At 45.9% G+C, this 27,909-nt stretch overlaps 1 protein-coding gene across 1 annotated transcript; it reads left to right on the plus strand.

The window, feature by feature from the left end:
- On the plus strand, positions 1-24,629 carry METRNL (meteorin like, glial cell differentiation regulator; the record flags this gene model as incomplete). Its single annotated transcript, XM_083874394.1, has 4 exons — positions 1-113; positions 5,925-6,313; positions 22,972-23,031; positions 23,678-24,629. The coding sequence occupies 4 exons, from the start codon at positions 1-3 to the stop codon at positions 23,992-23,994; spliced, it is 879 nt and encodes a 292-aa protein (XP_083730520.1). The 3' UTR covers positions 23,995-24,629.
- Positions 24,630-27,909: the final 3,280 nt, after the last annotated feature.

Raw genomic sequence — 27,909 nt, forward strand, 5'->3', positions numbered from 1 at the left:
ATGCGGAGCGCCCCGCTCTCCGGGCTCCTGCCGCTGCTCCTGGGGCTGCGGCTGCTGCTGGGCGGCGGCGCCGCGGCTCAGTACTCCAGCGACCTGTGCAACTGGAAGGGGAGGTGAGGCGGCATCCTGCCCGGGCCGGGGGAAGCGGGGACTGCCGCATCCATCGCCGTCCCGCCGGGGGAAGAAGTTGATGCCGAGCACAAAAGGGAGAGTCTCCCGCTGTGGTGCCCAGCCGGGACTCGGGGAACGGGGCGGCGGAGAGCGGGGCGGGGGGCGGATCTGCCTCCTTCCCTCCCGGCGGGCTCGCCGCGGAGAGACTCTGGGCAGCAGCACCCGGGCAGCGAGGGATGGACGGGCCGGGGCGACCTGGGCTCCCCTCGGCGGGGTTGAGGGGCTGGAGCGGGCTGGGCTCCCCTCGGCGCTGTTCGGGGCGCTGGGAGAGGGAGGGCGGTGCCGAGTCCGCCTCGAAGAAGTTTTTCCCCGCGACCATCTTCACCGCGGCCCCGGCGCTCGGCGGAGGCGGCGGCCGCGCCCGGGGGAGCGGCGAGGCAGCCCCGGCTGGGACCGGCCCTGGGATGCGCTCGCTGCACCTGCGGAGCGCTCCCGCCGCCGCCAGCGCGTCCCTCCCCGGGGCTCCTGCTGGCTCCCGTCCGCTCTTTTCCCTTCCCTTCCCCTCCCTCTCCTCTCCCCTGCGCTCTCCCTCCGCGCGCGCCCCGCACTTCGCGCTCAGCCCAGCCCGGGGTCACTCCCCGCTCGCTCGGCCCGCGGAGATGATGATGATGGTGGTGATGGTGATGAGCTCCGGGAGCGCGGGCTGGGTCACAGCGGCCGCGCTCCTGATTTATTCTAATTGCCCTGGTTGAGAAACCTCTCCAGTTCTCAAGTGTTTATCTCCCAAATTATCTTTCCTTTAATTGCTTGTAATATGTTTAACGCGTGTGGTTGGGTCTGTGACCTTCTCCTTTCTTTATAGGTTTAAAAAAGCAGCTCCGCTCAAGTAGCGAGTGTTGCTGGGTCAGACTGACTTGGAGAGTAAAATGGTTCACCTCTAATACACTCTTCAGATCTGACTTTCTCTAACATCAAAGTTTGGCCGGCCTGTATCAATGGGGTGTTTTAGGGTAGGGAGAATTCAAAGTGGGAAAACAATTGGACTGACTTTCAACGTCATGATTTCTTCTATCTTACTGTCTGAAACATGGTTCTTCTTATTTACATTTTTTTTTTTGAGTTTTTGAGTTTTTGAGTTTTGTTGGTAATTGATGCATAGTTAATAGCAGTGAGTCCACTTGAAGATGAGTCTGCTTGGTAAGGATCAAACCTCTGGTAAAGTCCTAATTTGTCATTTTTCTTACAAAAAAAAAAAAAACAAAAACAAAAACAAACAACAACAACAACAACAAAAAAAAAACCAAAAAAAAAAAAAAAAAAACACCAAAACCCAAACAAAACCAAAAAAACCCCAACAAGACCAAAACAAAAACCTAAAATCAACCAACCAACCAAACACCCTGAAAAGTGCTATTCCAAAGCATCCCAGCTGGGGCCCTTACTGGACCTTACCACCTGGGACTGCAGCAAGTGTTTTAAAGGAATGTTGATAAACTCCTGCAATTCTGTCCTATTTTGCTCTTATTTTTGTTCTATTTTCTTAAAACAAGCAGTGACTCCTCATGTCACCTGAACAGGGTTGGAATAAGCAATGCCTTGAGTATCAGCTAAGGGAGTGATGCTTGGGATGGGGGGAAGTGAAATCTTGTAACTGAGTTTGGGATGAATCTGGTGATGCCAGCTTGAATTTACTCACCTGCTGTTGTTCTGGTGAGCTCAAGTGGTGACAGCTTTGTGATGAAGCTGTTGGATGAGCAGGGAAGGAAGAGCAAAGTTTAGTCTGAGTGGTTTCACTTGTGGAAGAGTTTTGGTGTTCAGATGGGCTGGAGTTTTGGGAGGGAATAAAGTAACCCAGGCTGACTTTGGCCTTACTGGTGACAAACAGGTGTTGTCAGAAATGCTGGCACTCCTAAGGCCACTCAATATAATCTGATTTGTCCTAAAAACACAGCAGTTAACTAGGAAATAAAGTAATTTGATGTACCAGTAAATGTCATTAATTAAATATTTCAGTGTGGATACTAAAAATTATATGGGTTAGAAAGTCCTTTTTTCATGCAGAATATAACATTTTGAAGGCATGTAATGATTTTTACCTTGACTGTTAGGAAAAGTTATGATCTTGCATGCCAGACATAGTCCTTCTTCACTACAGTGAAGTCATAGGTTGGCTTGTGCTGGTGGATTTGAGAGTCATGTCATCTTCTGTAGTAAACCTGAACATGTTTTCTCACCTTTATATACATGTCTATATTAAAAACAACAGTCTTAAAACCAAAACATTCTGGATATGTTTTTTTTTCCCTATTAGCTTGTGAAGAAGTGATGAGCTTATACCCCTACGTAGGATGAAGAGCTTCACTAGGATTCCTCTGGATGTCCCTCATGCTTCCAGGGAAATCTGATGCAATGCACAGCTTGACACCTGCAATTTAAGTACAAGCCATAATAGCATCTTAATAAATAGCTTGTCAGAGAGCTTCCAGGAAAGCTTTGTCCAGGAGAAAGCAACTTCACTATGATGTGTCTAGTTATTACTTTTGCTGTAACTTCAGGTTTTTGTGCTGCAGTGACCTTTTGATGCTTTGGGCAAAAGTGCTTCAGTGACAGGCTGAGAGAATGTGCTGGCCTGGCATGTTTGGCTGTAGGCTGTGGTATAGAGAATTCAGCTCTTATGTGGCTGCTTTTGTCCATCAGTCTTGCCCTCAGTATGGTGGATGCTCTGAGGAATTTTTAATGTTCTCCAGACTGTCATCTCTCATTAAATTCTCCAATTTAGGGGCAAAAATTCCCTGTGTTCATTGCAGAGAGGGAGGATGCCGGGAGGACTTGTAGGGCTCTTCAGCACATCTTTAATAGAATAAATAAATAAATAACTGAAGTAGATAGTGTGAATATTCTTCTTGCTCCCTCTCTTTCTTTAAATAACACCTGTTCCACATTGCAGCATAACAACTCACTGCAGAGATACTGTAACAGGTTTGTACAGGGCAAACTAAGGGGTGGGCTGAAGCCAGAAATGGAGGACAGCAAGCAGACAGATGCAGTGATTCAGGATGTCCTCATGGATTGGTATGAGGAAGTAGCTGTAGGAGTAGCTTGTTGTAGAAGTAAGTCTCAACAAACAGCACACATTTAAAAGGGGTGATAGATGGCTCATCCATCACTGCAGCCATGAAACACTTGCCCTATGTCCTTGCCATATAATCAAAAAACCAAAATTCATATGTGTTTGGAGAATAAAAAGGCTCCTGGGTCTCCATTACTGTGTGGACATGGTGTTGGTGAGGAGTGGCTAGTGAGAGCCAAACCTGGTGTTAAACAGTCTCTCACTGTGAGGACAAGTCATTCTGACTGAAAGCAAAGCGACAGGTTTTACTGGATGATGATGGTTGCTGTTAAATAATGTGAACATGTATTTTGTAATCTGCTTAACTTTTGAGTCATCCTTTATTATAAGGCTTAATGTGTGCAGGTACTTGTGCTTGATGTATCTGTCTAATGGCATCACTCTTGCCTGTGGGATATAATTGGCTTTCAGAAGATAATTTCAGAGTCCACCCTGTTTTTCGTTTGAACAGCATGAATGTTTGAACAAAATTAACGTAGCTTTTTTTTTTTTTTTTTTTTTTTTTTTTTTTCCCCCTCTGGCAGAAATTCACTGCCTCAGTGTTGTTGGGATCACTTGCGACAGAAGTTTCACTGCATGAGTTCAGAGTTTTGCCCCGGTGTCTTCCTTCTGTTTAAGCACTCAGGCTGGAATGTGCCAGTATAAGTCCTGCAAAACCTCTGCAGCTTGTTTTGATGTCTTGAGTGGGGGCAAGTGATGTGTGAGGATAACTTTCTGCCTCTTTGCTGAGGGATAACCTTTACACTGTTTAATTTTGTTTATTTGCAGCTTGCACATAAACAGACTTCTGTGTTTTCTGTTGAGTGGCATCATGTGTGTGCTGTGGTGAAAACTGATTTTGTGGGCCAGATGTGGATTTACAGTCAACTTGAAATATCCCTTTGCAAGTAAAGTTTCCTGAATGTGCTAAGTACTACTGAATTTGAGGGCAAGAGACTAAAGGTTAAAAGCTTGTCCCTCTTTCCTCCTCATCTGTGTTCTTGATGTGGCTTTCAAGATTCTTCAAAAGCACATGTTTGGAGACTCTATTGTTATTAAATATGACTTTTTTCTTTCTGAGCTTCCTCATGTAACCTCTATCAAGTGGGTCACACCGACACTCACAATAATGAGTCACGTCAACAGTAAATGCAAACCATATGGTTTGGGTTTTTTCCCTTTTACACATTGCTTGTAGTTACTTTCTAAGTGCTGACTTGAATTTAGACCCTGTTCAGTACCCAAATATGTCTTTAGGATGGGGAACTGTGTATTTGGAGGTTTCTGCTGAGGAACCAGGACTTGATGTCATCACTTGCACTACACTAAAATACGATTTTGCCAGATTTCCTGTGTAACCTCAGACTTAATACTTTTAAATTATTTTTTTCTCCTGTCTTGATTAATCTGCCTACAAGCAGGAATGTTGTGAAGCTTCCCTAAAGTCCTGCAAAGCAGACCTGAGAGGTGACAAAGAGTCTGGTTTTGGGTAGTTCTCTACAGGCACGGGATAAAAGATGCTTGTGTTTGGGAACAAGGTGTTCAGAGCATAGGAGGAGAAACAAACTTGGTGGTGAAGTGATTTGCTCGTACTCACTTCATAGGTTTGTGACATCACAGGGAGTGGGACCAAAGGATTCAGCCCAAATACTGCAGCCAATAAATCAGGCTTGTTCTTCCAACTGCAGTGCCTGCACTGTGCAGTGTTGTGTTAGGGCTTGGAGTCACTCTGGGTAAAGAGCTGGTGGGGTTGATGCAGCATCAGTGATAGGCAGCAGGGGTTGTGTGGAGCTGCCCTCAGCTTGGGCTGTGGGCAAACAAGCCATGGGGGATTTACTGCTCATTCTGTTTAGCAGCTGGCCCTGGGACCCAGTGCTGCTCTCCTGTCCCATCCCTGTGGTGTCTGTGAAATGGTTGTTGGGCTGTTCATTTTTGGCCACAGTGAATGGCCACATGTTCTCTTTCTTGCTAAACACAGCTCTGGGTCTGCTTGTAGCCCATCAGTGAAACAACAAAATGAGCTTAAACTTCATGTTGAGTAGCAGTAGAGGAACAAGCTCCAACCAAAAAAAGCAGCACAGTTCAGTGCTTCCCCACCTATGACAAGGGAGTGAGGTGTATTCTCTCCTGTCCTTACCTCCCAGTGTGGAGATCAGGGCTGCCCACCTGGGCTAGAGGGTATCAGTAGCACATAGAGCATTGCTTTTGCTGCAGTTTTTACAGGGTGAGCTTGGCTTCCCTCCCAGTTTCAGATCCATTGGGAATATAGACTTGGAAGGGGAACAAAGCACTTGGAAAAAGGTGGAGTCTGATCTGCTGGAGGAGCTGGAGAACATGCTGTGTTGAGCCACCAGGAAGGGAGTTTGAGCATACGTGTTTTACTCAGTATGCACAGCTCAGCTGATGGGCAGTAACTGAGGCTGTAGTAATTTAATTGCTTTTGATCATGTGCTTATGTCCTATTTAATTTTGAAGCCTATTACTAGTGGTTTGACGTTTTCTTCTGGGGGATGATTTAAAATTGTCCCATAATATTAAGGCTGAAGTGTTGCAAGAGATGTGCACTGCTGAGCTGGATGGGCCAACACCCAGCAATGTCCTGAGCTTCCTGCATTTCTTGCTGTGTGTTTTGGAAGGCTTGAGGTTGGCATTCACATTGTTAGCTCTGTCATTTCTCTAACCTTCTCTTTCTTTCTTCCTCCAGTGGCTTGACCCACGAGTCTCACAGGAAGGATGTTGAACAGGTCTACCTCCGCTGTTCTGAAGGGTCGATAGAGTGGATGTACCCCACGGGAGCCCTCATCGTCAACCTGCGACCCAATATTTCACCTGCCTCTTACAAACACTTGACTGTTTGCATAAAGCCCTTCAAAGACTCTGCAGGAGCAAATATTTATTTGGAAAAAACTGGAGAACTGAAACTCTTGGTCCGAGATGGAGACCGCAGCCCCAGCAGAGTGTATTGCTTCGGCTACGACCAGGGGGGCCTGTTTGTGGAGGCCACTCCTCAGCAGGACATTAGCAGGAAAATTACAGGCTTCCAGTACGAATTGATGAGCAAGGGAATAGCAGCTGATTTGCACACAGCTTCTGGTGAGTTCCGGGGTATTGTCAGACTTCCACGTCCTGCATTGGATGCGTAACAGATGGCAGAGTGAGTGAGTGAGTGAGTTGGAAAGTGGCTGGATGTGAGTTTCGTGCGCTTTTAAGGACATGTTTTATAAACAGAACTATTGCAGAAGAAATAATTTGGGTTTTGGTTTTGTTGTTGTATTTTGGAAGCTGGTGGCATGGGCTGAACTCCAGTGATTTGTTGAGGGGCACAGTGTGAAAGATTCTCCCCTTGCAGGGGCAGGGTGTATTACAGGAGTCAGCTTTACTCTACCCTGAACTCCAGATGAACTGGGCTTCCCAGCCTCACTCTAACACTTTTCTAACTACTTTTTTACTCAGTTTTTAAGACCCCGCTGCATGTTTTGAATAATAAACATTTGAACAAGGAGGCACTCCTTTTCCTCAGTGTTTTTCTTTTCCCCTTTGCAAGTAGTGCTACTACTGCTACTTGCTGACCCAATTATTGCTTTTTCTGGGGTTTGTTTGTTTTGGTTTGGTTGTTTTTTTATTTTTTTTATTCAAACAAGGAAAATGGTGTGTTCCTTCCTCAGCTCTCCTTATTACACTCTCCTGAGCATTACTGTGCCATGGCAGAGCTCTTCAACACCAGGACACTGTTTTCTTCTCTCTCAACCATTATGAAAAGCAAATTTTGTAGGAGAGGAGTTTTACTCAAATCAAAAGCTTATAGGAAAGAGGAGTGGAAAAACGGAAAGATCTTACAAGCCTGTGAAGTTTGGTACTAAAGAACGTTTGGAACTATGGCTGTAGGTGTGACCTAAGTGTGCTGAGCAATTAGACAGTTTGAGAAGAAAATCTGGTATTTGCAGAGGATGACAAGGGTGAAAAGGGAATTCTCTTTAGATAGGCATTATCTGGTTCACAATTCTTAGCCATTCAGGATTGCCTCTAGCTTTTATCCCCAAAACCAAGGAGGGGAGCTTTCCAGAACAGCCCAAGGAATTGCACATTTAGGGTAGTTTGTCTCAAATGACTGCAAGGGCTTCAAGGTTCAGGTATTTTAAGTGGGGAACCAGATTTGTTTCAATCAGATTTCTCTTTTGAAATGCGGGCTGCATTTGCTCTTTTGGGTGAAGGCAATGAGCAGAGTCCTCAGAGCACACTTGGGATGACTCTGCCCAGGGCAAAGGCGATGTTTGGTGAGGCTGTGTGGCCCAAGAGCCGTGTGGAGGCTGGCCAGACTCTGCCGTGCTGATGCCACATGCTCTGCCTGAGATGCTGCTTGATAAGCAGCTCTGTGACTAATTAAACCGCAGCTGTATCTTCCAGGGATATCTTCTGTGGGATAAGTGATTGCAGAACTTGTTCTATCCTCTCCCCTCCCCTGGCTCCTTTCCACATCAGGCTCTGCATTGCCTGTTTGTGTGTTTGTGCAGCCCTGCCAGTGGCAGTTGTTGTCACGCCAGCTCGGACGGGGCTTGATTTTTGTGCAATTCTGAGCTGGACTCAGCTGGGCTGAGCAGAGCTGGGCTCAGGGCTGATGCAGTAACCCTGGGAACTGACAGGTGGCAGCTTTGCCATTAAAACAAAAAAAAAATATAAACACAAATATTCTACATTTGAAGTCAGTGCCTTTACTTTTGCCACGCTCACAAGTGGAAGCTTATTATTGGCCGTTGTGCATTTTAGGCAGGCTGCTCTGCTACATCCAAAATGTGCTGCTAATGAAGTGGGATATCTCTGCTGAGCTGCTTTCCCAGTAAGATCATCTGTGTAAAGATGAATACACTGTGCAGAATGTCAGCTATGTAGTAGAATTCCATTGCAGAAGACATTAAATACATTGTTTAATCAGTTATTTGGAGAATGTTCCCAGATTCAGTGCTGCTTTCTCTGTCAGGCTGTGAGGATGGAGACACAGACAGGCTAATGAGAAGTCACTTAAACTTACTAAAAAAAGTCCTGTGCTCTTCCCCCCCCCAAAAAAAAAAAAAAAAAAAAAAGTTAAACTTGTTTTTGCATATAGTAAAATAATATGACAGAAACTCTGCTTATCACTGCTGGGTTTAGTCTGCACTTAGGGCTTCCCCTGAACTTTGCTAGCATTGAGGACTTGCTGCTGACATCCTTTACCATCACAAGCCAGGACAAACTGCTGTGTTTTCAGAACTAAATGCTCTTCTTTACACAGAAAATCTTGGAGGTTTTTAAAGCTGATTTTTTTCAGGGACGTTCAGAAGTCAAACTGAGGATTGCATGCAATTACAGCCTTCCTCTTTAATAGGCACATTAAATCACTTTTTCAGTGACTGCTGTATTTTCAGCTGTAACAGACACTGCTTGAATTTCTGTGCTGCCTTATGAAACAATGTGGTGGGGAATCTGCTCCATTCTCCAAGTGTCTTGTTTGGCTAGAAGAAGCTTTTTAATAGTTCATCAGCAGAGCCTTCAGGGCAAACTGGGGATCTCTATTGTATTTTAAATTATTTCTCTTGCCTTTTTTTGGATCCCCAGACTCCCCTCCGGGGAGGGGCTGTGCAGGGTGAAAACACGATGAAAATGCCATACATGACTCTTTCCACTACTCACTTAGATGAGCACTTTTATTTTCCTATAAATATCTGTACGTCTGGGGGAACTGCCAAATAGCTGCCTTGTGAGGCTTCCACAGAGCAATATATTTGAGGCTCTTTGCAGTTCGTGGACCTCCTTTCTTCTGGAGCTGCTTCTAGTTTTTCTGTGAAACCTCAGATGAAACGCCCTTGACTGAGCTTTTCATCTGGAGGGAGAGTTTACAATCACTGAAAATTTCTTCACTGGAGAGGAGGCTCAAGGCAGAGGCAAGTGCTGACCTTAAAGGAGCTGAAAACTGGGTTTAAGGTTCTTCATTCCCCACCATCCTTACTTCTGTCCCTTGTTCACAAACGGGGCTGATATTTTTGGCTGCTGCACTCTGGAAAAACCAGCCTGCTGCTGTCTCAGTTGCAGTTTTAGAGTTTAGCAGAGCTGGTGGTAGGTGTGAAGAGGTGACAAAGATGTGAGATGCTGTTGTAGATGGGGTCTGAGATGTGCCGAGCAGAGGAAGCTGCAGTGCTTCTTCTGATGGCAAAGAGCTGAAAATAGCAAATATTGCATGATTTTCTTGCTATTTCAGAGTGGGGAGATGACGATCATAAAAGACCCAGGTGTGGGGCTCAGTAATCCAGCCCTTTCCTTGTGCAATAAGTACTTGCTAACAACTTCTCCCCGCTTTCCCTAAGTGCTGTGTTTGTTTCCTGGTGATAATTGTTGTACTCTGCCCTTGAATTTACTCTCTCTTCCTAACCTGGCATCCCAGCGCTGATTAAAGGGTGTAAGTCATCTGTTTAATACTTTAATGTCCTTAGAGTCCTGACATTGCAGGGTGCATCAACAAATCAACAATGCTTGGCATGGTGCCTGTGGTTTAATTAGAAATCCTCAAGTTTTATTAGTTTGCAGCCGTTCTTTGCCACTTAATCAGAGTCTAGCAAATAATTCAGTAGAAAGCATGCAGGTTCTGCATTGGCCTTTCCCTTTCTTTGGAAAAGCTGAATGACACAGAGCAGTCTTAACAGTTTTCTAAATTTTGATGACTTAACCCTTTTCCTGGCTCTGACTCTGCCTTACCACAAGGCATTGAAATTCTCTCAAGATTTTCCTAAGTGTAGGAAGAATTGGTACTGTACTAATAGACTTTAATTCAGGCTGACCTCTAGTACAGAAAGTTTTTTACCATGATAGTAACAGTCAAAACAAGTGCATCTCTGTGGGGTTGTAGTTCCTTAAGAAAGGAAGAGGAGTGAAGGCAAACATGCCACAGTGCTTGACATCATTTCATGGGAGTAGTCCCTAAGAAGGGTCACCTTGACAATTCAGGCACCTTGATGGGTGTGTTCTCTCTTCATATCCAAAGTGATGGTTGACTGAAAGTGCTTTTGATTTCAGATTAGGCTTTGGGTTGCACCCCTCTATCGTTCCCATCCACACTGATGGTCCATTAACTCCAGCTTATGCTCTGCAGCCTCGGTGTTTGCCGGAGTGAAGAACTGAGGCACTGTGACATTTTGGCCTGAGGCCACTGGAGAATCAGCAGAACTTGTTTAAGTTGTTGAATTCTGTTGATTCTAATCTTTTCTGCTTGTGCTGGAAGAAAATACTCTGAGTATCAGCTATGCTGCCTATACTGACAAGTAGATGGAGGTTTTGGCAAAAGTGTTGTTTTGCCATATAGTCCCTGTAAGTTTTCTGAAGGCGCTGACCCACACAAGCTTCTCAGCCGTGCCTGGTTTAGGTGTGCCTGGCACCACAGCACACACTGCTTGCATTAAATTTCTATGAAAATTGTCAAGGTCCCTTGAGAGTAATTTTTCAGCTTTTGCTCAACTAACCTGAAACAAGAATCTGTAGGTTTGACCAAAAGTTTTGGAGAGGAAGGTGAATCCTCTACCCTGTCCCACCAAAGGAGCTTTATTTTGTTAGTTAAAGTCTGTGTTTCAAGAATGTCTCATCGAGCTCTGGGTCCAGCTTTGTTCAAGCTGTGTAGTTTGCTTTTCCCATTGCACACTCAGGGGGATGTCTGTAATTTAGTTGTCAGAGCTCAGAGGGTATATTGAAATCCCTTTCATTACCCACCTGCTTTTGTGTAGTAAAGAAGTCAAACTTTAACAAAAATGCCCCTTTATCTTGATGGCATCTACAGACTTAGTGCAGATTCCATTAACTGTTTTATATGTTTTCTTTATTAATGCTGGGTACCTGGCTGAGAATATTAATACATAAGAGGTACAACAGTTGTGTGGGTATCTGAAAAACAAGGCAAAACCAGATAAATCCAGTTAAGTAATTGACAGTGTTCAGCTATTTCCTGCATGCTGTTAATTCACTGTCCAGAGAAAACAGATCAGAAATTCAGGAAGCTCAGAAGTATTTGGGCTATACCAGTGCTTCTATTAACAAACGGCTTTTAAAAGCACCCTTCTTAACTTCTGATCTTTAATGCAGTGTGTGTTTGGAAGAGGTGGGGCACCAATCTGCCCTATCTCTGCAGGAATCCTCCCAGGGCTCTATTGTCACTCCACCTTGTAGGCTCCTAGTCTCCTGCTTTCCTCTGGTTCCTCACAAATATCCAATCTTTAGGGGTTTTTGTGTTTTGGAGGCTGGATGTGCTGCTTAGCTTTGTAACCTGAAGCTGCAGCTTATAAAATCACAAAATGCTTTATATTGGATGAGATCTTTAAAATCCATCCAGCCCAGCCCTCTGCAGTGTGCAGGCTCAGCTTCCACTGGGCCCCAGTGCTCAGAGCCCCATCCAAACTGGCTTCGAAAGCTTCTGAGTTAAGAGAATCTACCACTACTCTGTGCATCCTGTTCCAGCATTTCACCATCCTCACACTGGTGTATTTTTTCACTTCTTGTCAGAGTGGAAACTTTGTGTTGTTTTGTGCCAAGGCTGGTGAGCAGGGACTGAGCCTGCTGTGCCCACTCTGTGCCAGGGTAACCATGACCGAGCTCCTCGCTGCTGTGGGCAGGAGAGGTGATGGAAAGAAGAACTTGGAACACTTAAAACTGAAAGTGCCCATGACATTTCTGCCTAGCACAGGTTCTGCCTGAGTAATTGTGGCCATCTGAGATCTTGGCACTGTGCTGTGTGGCAGAGTGGGAGCACACCCCATCAGATGAAGAAAATGCCTCGCTTTGTGTTTGTCCCCTGCCTGTTTTCTGTGCAGGTTAAAGCTCTTGAACCTTTTGGGGTTGAGGGGTTAGAGCTAAATGGTTTTTAAGGCCCCTTCCAACCCAAACCATGCTGTGACTCTATGAAGTGCACAGAACAGGTTGATATTGCATTCCTCCCATTTGGGGTTTGCTGGAGAAATGAATAATAAGCAGCAAAGTTGAGGGATCTGTGCTATAAGCCTTGAGCACACCTTGCTGAGTGGCTCACCTGTGTACCTGTAGCTTTGATGGTTTGTTTGACTTTTATCTAAAAGGTCATAAACAAATTTTAAGAGAAAAACATGAGGAAACAGCCTTTATTGCATTTTCTCAAAATACACTGCAATTAGTGGCTGTATAAGGGTTCTTTCTGGCACTCCTGCTCTAGGATACAATATTTAATTTTTTTTTTTTTTTTTTTTTTTTTAAGTGTGTGCTCCATCTCCTTTTAGGAGTCCACACTAACTGTCTTTCCCATAGTAATGGCCGATCCAAATCTTGGTACAAAGTAGCCATGAACATATAAACAGCATTCTCTAACCTTAATGTCCAAAAAATGCATTTAAAGGTGGTTTTTGAGGGCATGCCACTGAACCGTGTGCCATGGAGCAGCACCTGGCTGGATCAGGCTGGCTGCAGTATAACACTGCCTGGAGTGGGATTAATTTTGAGAAGCTGGAAACCTGCTCCAATTATTCATGCACCTGAAGTGGTCAGGTTTGCAGTGAATGATTGACTGGGTGGGAGAGTTTGAGAACAAAGTTGTGTTTTTGGTTTTTGTTTCCCTCCCTGCCCCATGTGGAATGGTTTCAAAGTGCTGTTCTGATGCTCAGGCAATGCACACACTCCTACATCATCTTGACTCGAGCAAGGGTGATGTTTTAGGGACCTGAGTCTGAAAAATGTTGGACTAAGAAGCTTTCACCTAAAAGAAAGCCCCCACCAAAACTGGATGAATGCCCTAATTTAATCTCTCCTTTCCCCAAGAGAGTGGTTTTGCCAGTATCTTCTCTGGCCCTGCTTGTGCTTTGATGTTGTCGGACAGGAGTTGGTTTTGCAGTGGGCAGAGGAGGTGACAATGGGGCTGCAGTGATAAATACACAGCTGCAGGGGAGAGAGGGATAGAAAATAGCTTATTTTTGCTAGACTGGCCACGAATGCCGTTAGCTTATTTCTCAACTCAGTGGGCAGTCAAAACCAATAAGCAGTCAGGTGTATTGTCCGGGCAGCTGGGGCTCTGCTCTGCTCTGACCTTTGTGTACCACCAAAGATGGGCCCAAACAGAGCTGCAATCCAGCCCAGTTGCTTGGCAGTCTTTAATAATGCTCTGTGCTTGCTCTGCAAAACTGTTTAGTTTGCTAATTCCTGAGGCTGTAGTTAGAGAAGGGATGAGAGGGCGGGGAGGCTGCATTCCTCTTCCCACTGACTGAAACATGGGCCAGATCTTTCCTGTGTTGGAGTCTTGATTTGCAGGACAGAAAATCTCTTTCACCTCAGTCTGTGCTAGAAATATTCACTGAAATATTGCACAGATACTTGGAAGGTATCCTGGACCTAAAGCTGTGATATGTTATGTCTGACCTTGGGAGGTTTAATACTGGCTCAGAAAAGCTGCTGCCCTGTGACAGCCTTGATGCAGTTAAACTTTGGTGCTAGTTGGGATTCGTGGAAGGATTTTTTTGGTATGTGTTATATGGGCACCTCCTGAGTCCTTTATGGGGTTTGAGCATTAACTCCTGCACTGTGTATCACCTCTGGTGTTTGCCCATATCCTTTCTGTATGGAAGCCCTGGGAGAGCTGAAGTGGTCAGTGGTGCTGGGAAAGGCACACAGTGGTGCTGGGAAAGGCACAGGCATTCCATTGCCCTGTCTGCCTGCCAGGATCACTCCTGTTTGCACGGGATGCACCTCTACCCCACCAGAACTGCTGGTAGCTTTACACCAATCTCTTCTATCTGCAAGTGGGTGTCAGAAATTTGGGAGAAAAAAAATGTTCCCATATAGAACTGGCGGATGAGCTTGATATGACCAAGCACGGTGTGCTTTTAAGTAAGAAAAGGTGATGTATCTCAAAGCTTTTACTGTTACAAATGAAGTTTTAAGTGGCTTTTTTTGAGGTTAACTGAACAACGTTACAGCATCTGAGGATCTCTCTGTGTAGATGTAGCCTCTCCACAGCCCTTCTCAAGAACAGGGTGATCAAATAAACATGGTTTTATAATGAAAACTGGCCTTGTTCCTTTAGAGCTCTCCCACATACAAAAAAGAATTTAATTTCTAGAAACAGGAAGAAGAAGGACCTGTGTGGAGCTGAGTGCCTGTATGATTTTTTTTTTTTTTAAACTCACTTAATCTTTGATCTGTCATTAGTCCACTCTCAGGGTTTAACTTTAACCAGCCACTTGTTTCTTAATTCTATTCCCCTGCTCCATCAGAGGCATTAATGGACCGAACCGAAGGGGAGGAGGGAGGGAAGGCTTTTGTGTTCCTGGCAGGTTTCCAGCCTGGTAGTAGGTGCTGGCTCCAGCTCCCCTATAGCCCTGGCAGGGGCAGGGAGAAATGCTTGGCTGCACAATTTCCCCAGGGCATGGGAGTGAAAAACACCTTTACTTGTTCATATTCTGCTGTGCAAGCACTATATGACAGCTGAGGGCTGTGTTAGCTATCGGAGACAGAGCCCAACAAGACATCACAAACTATAACTTCACATTTTCCTAGATTTGATCCGTGAGAGCTTTCACAAGGGTTTGGCATGATGTTTTCTTTAGAAGAAAGAAGAAATATTTCCAGAGTGAATTTCTGGAGGTGATGAGCCATAACTCTTTGTGGGTTTTGACTCAGGGGCAGCATTTCCTTTGGTCCTGCCTGGCAGTGCAGGGGGGAAATGCTGCAGCTGCCTGTGCTGCCACCTTCTCCTGGGGTGACAGTGAGGGACACTGCCCCGGCCCTTCTGCTGCAGGTCACAGGGGATCACAGGAGCCCCTCAACCATCCAGAGGCATCTCTGACTTTCAGCAGCTCATTTCTCCTCGTGCTTCCCACTCCTAATCCCCCTTGGGCAGTAGCGGTAGGTTAGAGGAAGGAGAGAGGTATTTTCTGTGAGATAGTCAAATAGAGCTACTTTTTATGGCTTTATAGTGGTGTCTTGTGCACGTAGAACAGGAGAAACTCCCAGCAGTTATCTTGCTGCCATCTTTTCCCTTTAATTGCAGTTAGGGAGGGAGAAGAGGAAAGCAAAAAAAAAAAGCAGATGTGTACAGGTGCTGCTTGCACAGGAACGTGGGCTGGTGTGGTTGCAGAGACACTTCTTGTTTGCTGGGCTGGGCTGCAGAGAGAGGAATTTAACTGGACATCTGATCTGCTGAGTGGGGCTTTTTGGCCACAATATCTTGCAGGCTTGACTGTAACTGAGGGTTTTTACAGAGCTGTGATGCAATGGGTAAGTGCAGGAGCTGGGATTTGGCACTGGTCCTGTCACCGTTCTGTCTCTGCCCACCCTGATGCTGGGTTTGCCACAAGAGGAGGAACACAAAGAAGTGTCTTGGAGCTGTGACACTTTCATCCCTTCTCCTGGGTTGGTGCAACTCATGCATGGAGGTAGAGCTTGATAATATTAATGTTGCTTAAATAAAAACTGCTCTGTGGGTTTTTCATTCCTTTTGTTTTACTGTGTTTTAAATTTTAAACAAATGGCCATGTTTCTAGCTGACCTTTCAGCTCATTTGTTAGAATGGCTGCTGTGTCTTGGAACAGCAAAAAGGCATCAATCCCAAAGGATCCTTACGTGCTCTGTATCTGCTGAGCCAAGTTTCAGTTTGAAAGCTGTTGCAAATGGAGTTCGCCTAGTACCAAATCTCTTCCTCACATTGTTTACATAAATAGTTAATCTTTGGTACTTAGGGACTTTAATGCCCTCTTGGAAGACAGTTCTGTGAAAAGATAAATTTCTGGTTTATGATCTCTTGTCCTAACGTTTCTCAGAACACAAAGGTCATCACATCTCTGATGGTGAGGTTTTACAATATGCTTTTTTTATTCTTTCTTTGCAGGAAGGAAGTGGTATTAACTCGGTTCTCTTGGCACAGTCCATGCCACAGCCTGCAAAAGTCTGCGTTTCATTAAATTTATTTGCAGGTTTAAATTGTTCTTGGCCAGTGTCTGTATTTTCCAAGTTACTTCTGGAAACTTGTACATATGTGCAAATTGAACTGAGTGTTAGAAAGGAGCTAAGGCAAGGAATGGGAGTTGACACTTCCTTTTCTGGAGGGGTAAAATCACCTTCTCCATACAGAGAAGTCAGGGAAGGATGTCCATTGCAGCATCATGATGTTGTTTCAGCTGCTTCATCACCGCCTTGTCCTCTACCAAATCTTGGCTGTGTTGTGGCTGTAAGAAGAAGGGAATCTTTGAGTTTTGTATCTGTGCTCTTGATCCCTGTCCCAAGTTTTGCCTCAGATTAACTTTCTAGTGAATGGAGATGAACACTTCTGCCTTCAGAAGAGCACTAAACTCCCTCATTATATTACTCATAGCATGAACCTTGTATTCATCAAAGCACAGCCTCATTGTGGCTTTCTGGTACTTAAAGGGGGCTAACAAAAAAAAGGGAGAGTGTCTTTTTGCATGGGCAGATAATGATAAGATAAGGGGTAACAGTTCTAAACTAAAGGAGGAGAGATTTAGATTAGATGTTAGAGAGAAATTCTTTGCTCTGAGGACACTGAGGTTACTGGCACAGTGAAGCTGTGGCTCCACCATCCCTGGAAGTGTTTAAGGCCATGTTGGATGGGGCTTGGAGCAACCTGGGATAGTGGAAGGTGTCCCTGCCCATGGCAGGGGGTGGGAATGAGATGATCTTTAGGGTCCTTCTGTCCCAAGCTGTTCTGTGATTTTGTGGTCCTATGTTTGTGGCTTATTGATCCAGAGGGCTGGGAGCAGGGCAAGTCCAGCTCTCCTGTTTGTCCCCTCACTTGTTGTTTTCCTCCTGACACGCTGCAAAAAGTGCAGTGCTTGCAGAAAGCCCTGTAATCCTATCCCATCCAAAGACAGGAAGACCTTGTAAAACAAAGGAGTGATGAGAGAGCTCCTCTGTGTGTTGTGACAGGGTGTCAGTAATTTCCAGCCCAGCTGTGGAGAGGCTCTGTGTCTTCTGGCCCTGTTTTCCCTCGGTGTGTTGTGTTAAATGCAGGTGTGCTGGATGCAGCTCTGCTGGCCTCAGCTCCCAGCCAGCACGTTCCTGCTCAATATGAGATGCACTGTCAGTGCAGATGCATTGATGTCGTTTTAGGTGGTGTTTCAGTGCGGGGGTTGTGAGGTTGAGTGTTGTTTTGGCTTGCTCAGGAAGAGCTTTCTGAGGTGGCGAGGAAAGTTGAGGTGTATCAAGAAAGGAAAGGACGAGTCACAGCCTGGTAAACCAGAGTGGTTATCAAATTCTTGCCCACCTGCACTGCAAAGCAGATCTTTTTGTTTGGGATGCGAGCTGTGAGAGGTTTGCTTCATGGAAGAAATGCTCCTTCAGAGAGGAAGCACAGGCATACTTAAGAAGAAATAATTTCAAGAATTTATTTCACTTTAGTTAAAGCAGGATCAGGGCAAGATTTATTATTTTTTTTTCTTGCTCAAATGATGTTTGTCCCTAAACTCTTGTCTCCCACCTAAATCACTGATCCAGTAAGCAGTTGAGACATAATCGTTTTTGCTTAGGACTCAGAAAAATAATGAAGGAACGCACTATTATTGAAGAAACCACATCTCTATTTTTATAATCTGCTCTGGGAAGCCTGCACTGTGTTTCCAGGAAGGAGACTCACCCTGTGATTCCCTTTCCAGTCTGGGTGCTGCCAGCAAGAGCTGCCAGTTACAGGGCTGGCTGCAAGAATTTGAAAGGTGTGGGTGGGTTCCTTTGTTCCATATGAACTAATGCTGATGTCAAGCTGAGGGAGATGGGTCTGTGTGTGGTGTGGCCGGAGGTGCTGCAGTACAGGGACTGCAACAAGACCCATCTGAATGTCTTGAAGTGAAAAGATTTCTTGTTTTAACCAGAAGATTTAAACCTTTAACTAACAGAAAATTACAGTTCGACCCTGCCTGGACCTCCTTGGTGTAGCTTTTGATGCTTGAAAAGGTCTGGTTGCTCATCAAAGGCTTGTTCAGAAGTACTGAGGTGTGGGTGATGTGTGCCATGGAAGGGCAGATAAAGAGCTCTGTGTTTTCCTCCCCCAGCATCCACACCTTCACCACACGGCACGCGTGCACCCGCTTCTTCATGAAACCAAAGGGTATTCCTCGGTGAAGTGGTTTTCTGCAATTACTTTGTGTTCAACATTTTCACTTCTGCTTCAAGTGTGTCTCTTCCTGTGTGTGCTGCCCGCACGGGGGTGGGTGTTCAGCACAGCCTATCTGGGGGCACAGCATGGGGAAGGTCCTTAGGGCTCACTAAGGGTGTTGGGATGGGGTGTAGGGACCTGTAGCGTGGCTCATCGGGTGTGCTGGTGGCTGTGACGTCGTGGAGTGTGTTAAGAAAAATCTGGACAGGCAGAGGAAACTTCTTTTTTTGTGGGTTGGAAGCTGGTTTTGGGGTAAGGTCAGGTCAGTCAGACCCATGGGTGGCTGTTGAAACACAAATGTTTCAAAAGAAGACCAGGCCCCTTCATGTGGTTTCTGTGACGCCTGCAGCCAGAGCCAGCACGTCTCGGTTGTGTGTGTGTCCTGCAGGGAGCTCTCATCCTCCACCACGGCCCCTCCATAGCCCCCACCTCCTCTTTTCCAAGGAAAGAAGGGTTGTATGCACACAAAGCAAAGGAGGAAGGACTAGAGCTGTGTGTGTGAGCTGAGACAGGCCAGCAACACCTCCGGGCACTCCTGGTGCAGTGTGCTGAACTGCAGCACCAATGGGGCACTCAAATCCAGGGCCTACTTCTGGGTCAGGGGTCTCATCAGCCCCTCTGGAAATCTCAGACCTCACTCTAGACAAGCTGCAAACCATACAGAGAAAGCTCACCAGATGAAATACCAGGAAGGTGGTATCTTTAACATTCAGGGGATATTGAACATTCTCTGGATTTGAGTGCCCCATTGGTGCTGCAGTTCAGCACACTGCACCAGGAATGCCGGGAGGTGTTGCTGGCCTGTCTCAGCTCACACACACAGCTCCAGTCCCCACAATATTGGGGAAAATCCCTTCTAGACAGTCCAACTCCCTGGTTCTGGTGGAGCTGGGGACCACTTGAGGCTTGTGGCATCTCCTCGGGGCACATCCCTCTCTCTTACCAAGTGTTTCTGCCTCCCTGTGGAGAGTCCAGGAGAGGACCAGCAACGTGTTTGACAAAGCTGTTGGCCAACAAGTGCAGTCTATTGTTAGCACGGCCTCGTCCTCCTCAGTAACACCAGGTTCAGAGGGCAAATGGCTCCAAGCAGCTGGGACATGACTGCTGCCTTGTGAGGAATGATGTAATTACATCTCCCTCTGCGGGGAGGTGAATAGGGAGGCCTTTGGAGGCACTGGGCTGGGGCGTTGGAGGGAGAGGGCTGCCTCAGGTTACTCCAGGTCAGGATACTATCAAAATCCATCAAAGGCAGTCCCAGGAGAGTGGGCAGCCGACGTGCACAATGCAGGCTTTATGCCACTGGTGGTGGAGTTGGGTATAGGCGTCTGGGCTTTACAGGACTTCGATGAAGTGTTGCTTTTCTATGTTATTTTTTCCCCACCTTTCTCCTGCTGCTGTATGAATCGAGGCTCTTTGGCTCATCAGGTTTAAAGGAATTAGAGCAGCTGATGTTGTTGTTGCAAGTTCACAGGCTGGCTTTTGGACATGAGAACCTGGGCAGCCCTTGAGATACCCCCAGAGAGTCAGGATCTGGCAAACACAGCTGCCTTGTTCAGTAACCAGGCCCAGTTCCCCAGAAAATGAACATCTTCACCTGCTGTGCCTCAGTGAAGTGCTTTTCTTGGGGTTGGCTTTCTCTTTTAATTTTTTTTTAGAGTTATAAGGATGCCTCCTGTTCTAGCCTGAGGTGTGTGTGTTATTTTGACCTATGGATAGAGCAGAGCACCTGCTGCCTGATCCAAAGGGAATGAGTGCTGAACTGCAGCTAAAGCCACAAACTATTTTGTTAAACATACAGATTCCTTCATGACTGTGATTCAAAAGGAAGTGTAGGCATTGCCACCTCCTAAGGATTTAGTTTCCTTTATGAGCTTGTATGGGAATGAGGCTTTGGTTGTAGCCAGTGGATGTTGTTTGCTTTTTTATGGTCCATTTACTTCAGCAGTAATTCTTCACAACTTGCTTTCCATCTGTGATTCCATACCTTGTTTTTGCCACTTGCAAGATCTATTTGATACTCTGTGAATGCAGATGTGAGAGTTGTCCCACAGAAGAGGATTTTTGGTCTTCATCTGTCTGGAGTTGCAGAGATGGGTGGTGGAAAATGGTTGTTAAAGCAGCTCACATGCCACCACACTGCTGTGAGTCAGCTGGACCTGAAGCAGGTTTTAAGTAATGATCTAGTACGAGCAATGCTGAGCATTTTTAATTTCCTTTTGTATTTAAAAAGGCTGCAGGATTTTGCCCAGGATCCACAATTAAAATGATTTGATTCTGTGTACACATGGAGATTTTTTTCATTTGATTTATTACTGTGTCAGTCTATTTAAATGGAAGGAACCACTTTTAAAGCATTTTGTTTTTCATCTCTAATGCTGTTGGTTGTATTGCGCTCCTTTGGAGAACAGAAATGCCTTAGTCATTTTGGTGTTTTCAATTTTCTGATGGAGCTGGATGAACTACAGAGATGTCTGGTCTAAACCAAGACTTAAAAAGGCTGAGATGCCTTTTTATTATGAGGTTTTTCCAGAATGAAATATCTGAAATGCAGCTGTGGGTTTAGAGGATGTCAATCAGCTGTACTTTCTTTTGGAGCTTGTGGCCATGTGAAAATGCCGTGAGATTTGTACAACTTCCCTTTGCTTGATCTAAGTCAGGTCCTCACTTGGACTGAGGGAGGCTGGAGAAGAGGGGCTTTTGCCCTGGATGGATTTGGGTGGTGCCATGAATGAAACAACTCCATAGTTGGATGGTTAGTGGCTCACACACTGAGACTTGCCCAGGGAAGTGCTGGAATCACCATTCCTGGAAGTGTTCAAAACCAGTGTGGATGTGACACTGGGAGACAGGGGCTGGTGGTGAGCATGGCCGTGCTGGGTCGATGATTGGACTCAATGATCTTAGAGGTTTTTTCTAACCTGAATGATTCCATAATTCTGTTACAATTTTCTTTGTCAGATGAAGCTTGTATGTTCGGTCTAGCCACTGATCAAAATCTCTTTGAGTCTAAAACTTGAAGTATCTTTAGCCTGAATTTGTTCTGGTACTCCAGTTATGTCCAGGCTTCATCTGGTTCTGCATTTCTCATTATATTAAACATTCTCCAAACTTTTCTGAAATGGAGAACTGAAATAGTATATGGGGAAAGCTGACTTTTTCTGAAAGCTTTGGAGGTTTTCAAACTAAACAGAAATGTGATTGATCCAGATGCTATTTTGCCTATTCCTTGTCTCTTCTTTTGGAGCTTTTTAAGCTCCTCGAATTATTCCTTCAAATATCCCTGCCCAGAAATGTGCATTTTACATTTCCTTTAATCCTATTAAACAGCGTGTTACACTGTGTATGAATCATCTGACTGGAGCAAATCTGGTGGATTTGGTTCAGTAATCCTGCTTTCTGGATCACTGCCTTTCTGGGTCCTTGGAAAAAAGAAGAGATTTGCTATGTCTTGTGTCAGAGAGTGGCTTGTGCTGTCTGACAGGAGGGTGACAGAGCATTGGAGGCACCAGCTGCGTGTTGTGTGGACAAGCTTAAATCTACTTCTAAGTGCAATGGATAAACTTTGGGAAGCAGGTGGGGGGACAGGAAGGGTGTGACTATTTGGGAACCTCAAACAGGTGTTTTCAGACGCTGAGGTTTAAAACCTGAATTTTTTGGGGGTGGGGAGAAGTAGGGTGACTTCAGTTTGGGGTTTGGTGGTGGACTGTGTGATGGAATCTCATCCTCCAGCCACCTCCAGCAGGAGCCCTGCTTTGCTGATCTGCCTGTGCTGATCCAGGGTTTCCATTTTTCTGGCTGATGTGTTGAGGTGACACCAGGTGACAGATAAGGTTCTGATCTTCTGTGCCACTGGGGACAGACTCACTGAGCTTGGCCAGGCAGGGCAGATCCTGATAATAAGCAGATTCCTGAACTCCACAGAGTGTTATAGAAACATCTGTATTGCAACTACAGCACCTTCTCCTCAGAAATATCTGGCTGAGTACAAAGGGGAGCCACATTCTTGCATTGATTAGATTAGATATCCAAATGTTTCCAGCAGTACAGGAAATGGTCTTTGTGCTGCTTGAGCTCAAACAGATACGGGCTCGAGTTTCCGCTTTGCCTCATCGCCCTCCAACACATGCATTGGGGTTCTTTCCTCCCCTCTTTGCCTCCCCCACGCTGTAACCTCCTGGATCTTTGATGTGGTGATGACTAAATGCCCCAACAACACTTGATAGAAATTGTAAGAGAGAAGCCTTGCCATCAGAGTATAAAACACACGTGGTCTGAAAGCTTTTGAGTGAATTTACAGCAGAGCGCCCTACAAATGCACCCAGTGCCAAAATATATTTTGTGTAAGTGCAGTGAGTATGTGCAATGTTTGCTGGACAAAATATCCCAGCAGGACTGGTAAAGAGTGTTCCTGCTTGGGTACAAAAATCTCATGGAGGCTCTAGGATTAGCCCCCACTTCTTGTAGTGGTAGAGATGCCAGACAGATCTCTGGAGTGATTGTGCTTGTGTTGTGTGTGTGTGTGTGTCACTTTTTTTTTTTAGTTTAAATGGTTTATTTATTTAAATTTATTTATTTGCTGCTGTCTAGTCCTTTGCTAACTGTGACCCTTCCTGTGCAGCTCCCTGCCGACCCTGCAGTGACACTGAGGTGCTCCTGGCTGTCTGCACTAGTGATTTCGGTGAGTTGCTGTCTCCCCAGTCCCTTCTCCTCCCATAAACACCAAGAGACACCTCCTCACACCTGGCAACCTCCATCAGCAGTAAACGTGGTCTAAGGGCACGGGGAGAGTTCTGAGGACCTCAGAACTGTCTGCCCAGCTGGCACCTCCCCAGGGTGGACACAGCAACCACAGATAGAAGGTCAAGGATATGGATGCACCCAGGAGAGGCCATTACTTGTTGCCCTACAGTGTTGGTCGACTTGACAAGAGACCAAAAGTTTCACTAATTGTCCATGCTTCCCTTTTTAAAAGGGAAAGTAGCATTGGCTGTATCTGTAGTGGCTGAAGAACAGAAAGTACGTTGTCAGGGAGCATTTAGCACAAATCTTCTTGTTAGAATTCTTCATGATTAATGATGTTTTTCTGATGTAATTGTTTTTTCTGCTTAAATTTAATCCGTGGATGCTCTTTACTGGACAGGTTACAAATATAAACTATAGAAAATGCAAACATATACTGGAGGTTATTGGATAATCTTAGCTCTCAGAATAACAAAGGACCAAAACTTGGGCTGCTGTAGTGAAGTCAGTTCCCCTGGGTTTGGACCAGGGTCTTCCAAAGCATTTTTGAGTGATTAATCCTTAAAACCTTTTTCTGTTTCCAGTGATCAGAGGCTCCATTCAAAACGTAACAAACGAGGCAGAAGAGCAAGAATCCATCATTCACGTTGGTGTCAACAAACTGTACAGGCAGAAGAGCAAGGTCTTCCAGCTGACAGGGGAGAGTGGGAACTGGAGAGGACAAATAAAGACCTTGCTCGAGTGTGGGGTGAAGCCGGGAGATGGAGACTTCCTTTTCACGGGACGTATGCACTTTGGGGAGGCCAGGCTAGGCTGTGCCCCTCGTTTCAAAGACTTCCAAAGGATGTACAAAGAGGCAAAAGACAAAGGGCTGAACCCATGTGAGATTGGCCCAGATTGAAACTCCCCCGTTTGGCCGAAGATCCCTTTTAGCTTTTGGCCAGGAGTATTTCCTGGCTGCAGTGGGAACTCTGAACAAACCTGGCCACTGAGGCTGGACAGACCTGGAGGCTGAGACCCCACAGCCTGAGGTGCTCACAGGCTCATGGAAGCAACAGAGGTACGAGCTCAGAGGGCTGCCAAGCAAGAAAGGCTGGATTTTTTTTAACCAATCTTGTCCTTATGAATTAAGTTATTATATTTTTTTAGTGACTTCCTTAGGAAAACAAACAAAGAAAAAAACTCTCATGTCTTAATAAAAGAAAAACCCAAATGAAAGCCAAGATGCCTTTGTATCATTTTAATACTAATTTTTAAAAATGTCTTAAGCTGATGTAGCATTTGGTATGGCGTATTCTGTATAAATGGCCAAGAATGTGATAGAGCACGGTAAAACATCTTAACGTTGATGCTTTGTAAAAAGCTTGGTGTACAATTCAAAGTTGTTTCTTATGACAGAAATTTATGGAGCCAAACTCTTATGTGTGTGTGTTGTTTTTTTTTTTATTTGAAAGAATGTACAATTGCTGCCTGCAATTTTTTGTCCAGGCTGGCAAATTCTTTCCATTCCAGAGAAATAAATGTCCCTGGATTTGACACATGCTGTTTAAAATCTTTATTTTTTTTCCTTTCTTCTTAAGGCCAATCTCAGCTAGTCCAGATGTGCTCATAGATCAGTTCTGGGCTGCTCGCTTATTTTGTGGCTTCTCTGAGCAGAACCAGAGTTCCTGTGAGGCATTGGGAACCACAGTGTGTTTTTCAAAGGGGAAGCAAGAGCTATTTTTGGAGATTTTCAGACATGTGTGCAGGCGAGGCTTTAAGTGCTCTCTCTGATGTCAGCAGCATTATTTTGGGACCAGCTCCAAAGGCAGGCTGCCCCTTCATGTTCAGCTTGAAGCTTTTAAGTGTTCTGGCTGTGGTAGCTTGGGCATGAGGTGACTGTTCACACCTGTGAGTCCTGGAGGACATGACCAGGCCACTCTGTGAAAAATAAACACTTGAGTCAAGGTGTGCCACCTCTGCAGGCACTGACCCTGAGGAGGGACAGGAGCTCTCCCCTCTGTTCAGTCCTGCTGTTCCCCACAGCCTGCAGTGGATCACTGATGGTGCCTTCACAGGGATTTTAATCTCTTGCATTTTCCACTGCTCCAACTTTCATTTTAGGTCATCAGGTTCTTTAAATAAAAAGTTTCTACTGAGTGTCACTTTCTGCCTGCCCCCTCACCTCTCTTTCATGTAATCTGGTTCTGAGGCTTGGGGAGGGCAACTCAGGGGATGGTCTTGAGTGGGTGCAGGAGGTTCTGAGATGGAGGGTAAGGAGATGTTCCGTGGCCCTTTTCAGGAGTAAAAGGCCCAGGGTTGCACCAGAATACTGGCCTGAAGTGAAAACAAAATCCTTCTGTGAGTGTTTTCTGTGAATGTCTCCCAGCAGGATTCATTCTGTGCACCAGTGGGAGAAGAAGAGTTTCTTTTAGCTGTGTTGAAGTGATGCTAAGAGGCTCCAGGGCACTGTGACTACTTCTGCAAAGACTCTAAACCCCATCTAGCACCCTCCTGTTTGCTGCTTTGAACCCAGCTGCTTTCCAGGCTTCTGTCAGCCAGAGCCCCAAACCCGGCATCCCATCCTATGTGCTCCAAGGTTCCCTCCAGCCTACTTAGAACTTCAGGAGAAATGGGCCAGGACCACTAGAGGGGTAAACTGGCTCACTCCAACCCCTCTCTGTGCCCTTGCTTCCACTTTGGGGATCTCAACCCAGCCTTTTTCAGGCTTTTAAGAAAGTGATTTAGCCCTGAGATAACTCGTAGCACAGTTGAGTGGGCGTTTGAGAAGCCCTGTACCTCACCTCTTCTCTCCTGTTGTGTGTCATCCAGCACAGAGTCACTGCTGGCAGGATGAGAAGAAAAGAACAATATGTTCCTGGAATTGTCTCCAGCCTGCCCACTCTCATCTTCCTCTGCTAGCTGCAGGAGCAAGGGGAAGAGGCTGAATTCAGTGTCCTATGAGGACAGTGCAAGCAAAATACAAACAGTTGGGGAGGCTTTGGCCCTGGAGCTCCACCTTTGGCTGCAGTTCAATTCTTATGGCAGTTTGAGTTGTTTGTAGACTTTTTTTTTTTAATACCCTTTGCACCCTGTGCTTTGTACAGAGGGAGGTTAATGCAGGTTAACTGCTCTAAAATCCAGTTCCCAAATGCTCACCCTTAAGTGTTTGAAACATGATTATAGCTTGACTTGTCTGGCAGAGGAGTCAGGGATGGAAAGGATGGATTAGAAATGACTGTCTTTGCTCACATGTGCTGACTGCACTCTGTAATGAGATGAAAATACCATATTGATGCAGTGCCAGGTGAGGACATGCTTGTTGCCACTTAATGAAAGACTTGGCTGAAGGTGACTCAGGTGGAGCAGGTGCTTGCAAAGCATTACCCTTCTTGCCACTGCAGCTCTCTGAAGATGAAGGGCTTCCTCCACTTGAAGCTAAGTAGCATAATTGAGTTCCTCTTAAAAGCAACAGGGTGACTTATCTGTTCCTTAGGAAGCAGAACTAGTGAACTTGAATTGCCTCTGTAAGAGCCCCCTCCAGTTGGGCAATGCTGCCTGTAAATAGGCACAAGGCATGTGCTGTGTCCTTGTGTCTGAGCTCTGGCAAGTGTGTGGTTTGTTGGGGAAAACAATTTTCATGGTAACCCTCGATTTCTCTGACTTTCCATGAGCCCACTGGTGAACTAAATCACTTCCCAGGTATGAGCCATGGCGAATAGGTGGGTTGGGAAACTTGTGTGGGTATCTGCAGGGTCTGTTTGAGATTTATCTGATGCTGCTTGACTGGGGGAAAACCTGTCCTTGTTCATCCTGTGGGGAGACAGGGTCATCTCTTCTCCAAACACCATGACTTCAGTGCCTGCATGGAGGGAAACAGGGTCACTGTGCTTGTTTTGCTGGCAGCCAGCCATGGTTAGATGACCTGTTTGCTTCCCAGACAGGAAGAACAGGCCATTTTCCTCCCTCTATGATGATACTCTTTGTGAGACACAGCCAGGCTGCAGGGAGGTGTGATTGTCACAGCTTGTCCCCAGTGATGTCCCAGCCACCCTCAGCTGGCTGTGAGACCAGAGCTGCCTGTAGATACTTTTTCATCAAACCCTTTGCTGCTGTTGCCACCTTCTCCCAGCTCTGCTGTCTCACTCCCATGGGTGATCCCAGTTTTCTTCCTGGGGAACATCAGGTATCACTTTAGTTCCAGCCTGCTGCTGGTCTCTTCTGATATAAGGATTTGCCATCAGTGTGACTTAATATTTTCTGGAGGATGGGACTGCCTTGACTTGTCCCTGTGGCCTGGTCCTCTATGGAGCTGAGTTCCTCATCCAAGGACACACATGGGCTCTGGGAGGGACGCCTTGGCCACATTCAAGCTAAATAATGGCCAAGCTGTTTGCACCCTGAACACCAGCATGGGGTGATTTCTTCAGCCCAGACCTCAGTGCTGTGCTGCTTGGGAGGGGGAAGGCTGTGATTTTGCAGTGATTTTGCAGTGAGTCACCCTGGCAGGAGGCAGCAGACGTGCTCTGGCTCTTGCATCAAGCTCCCCTGAGCGTCCAGGAGTGTTCACGCCCGGGGAGGAGGCTGAGCAGCGAGGGACGTGCCGTGGTGCAATGCAGCAGGTGTTTCCTGCAAACCTGTCCTTTGAAGTGTGATAGGGCTTGTGAGAGCTCCAAGCCTGACCAGCTGATGTGGTGCAACACCTCTGAGGCAGATGGGAGCTCTCCTGCTTGACGTAGACTTAATTAGACGATACTTATTTCTGGAACTGGAAAAGTCTCTTGGTGATGTGTGCCAGAGATGCTGGTTAAGTGCTAAATAAGGTTGGTAATATTGG

Source organism: Zosterops lateralis (assembly GCF_965231275.1).
Source record: "Zosterops lateralis genome assembly, chromosome: 18".
NCBI lineage: Eukaryota > Metazoa > Chordata > Aves > Passeriformes > Zosteropidae > Zosterops > Zosterops lateralis.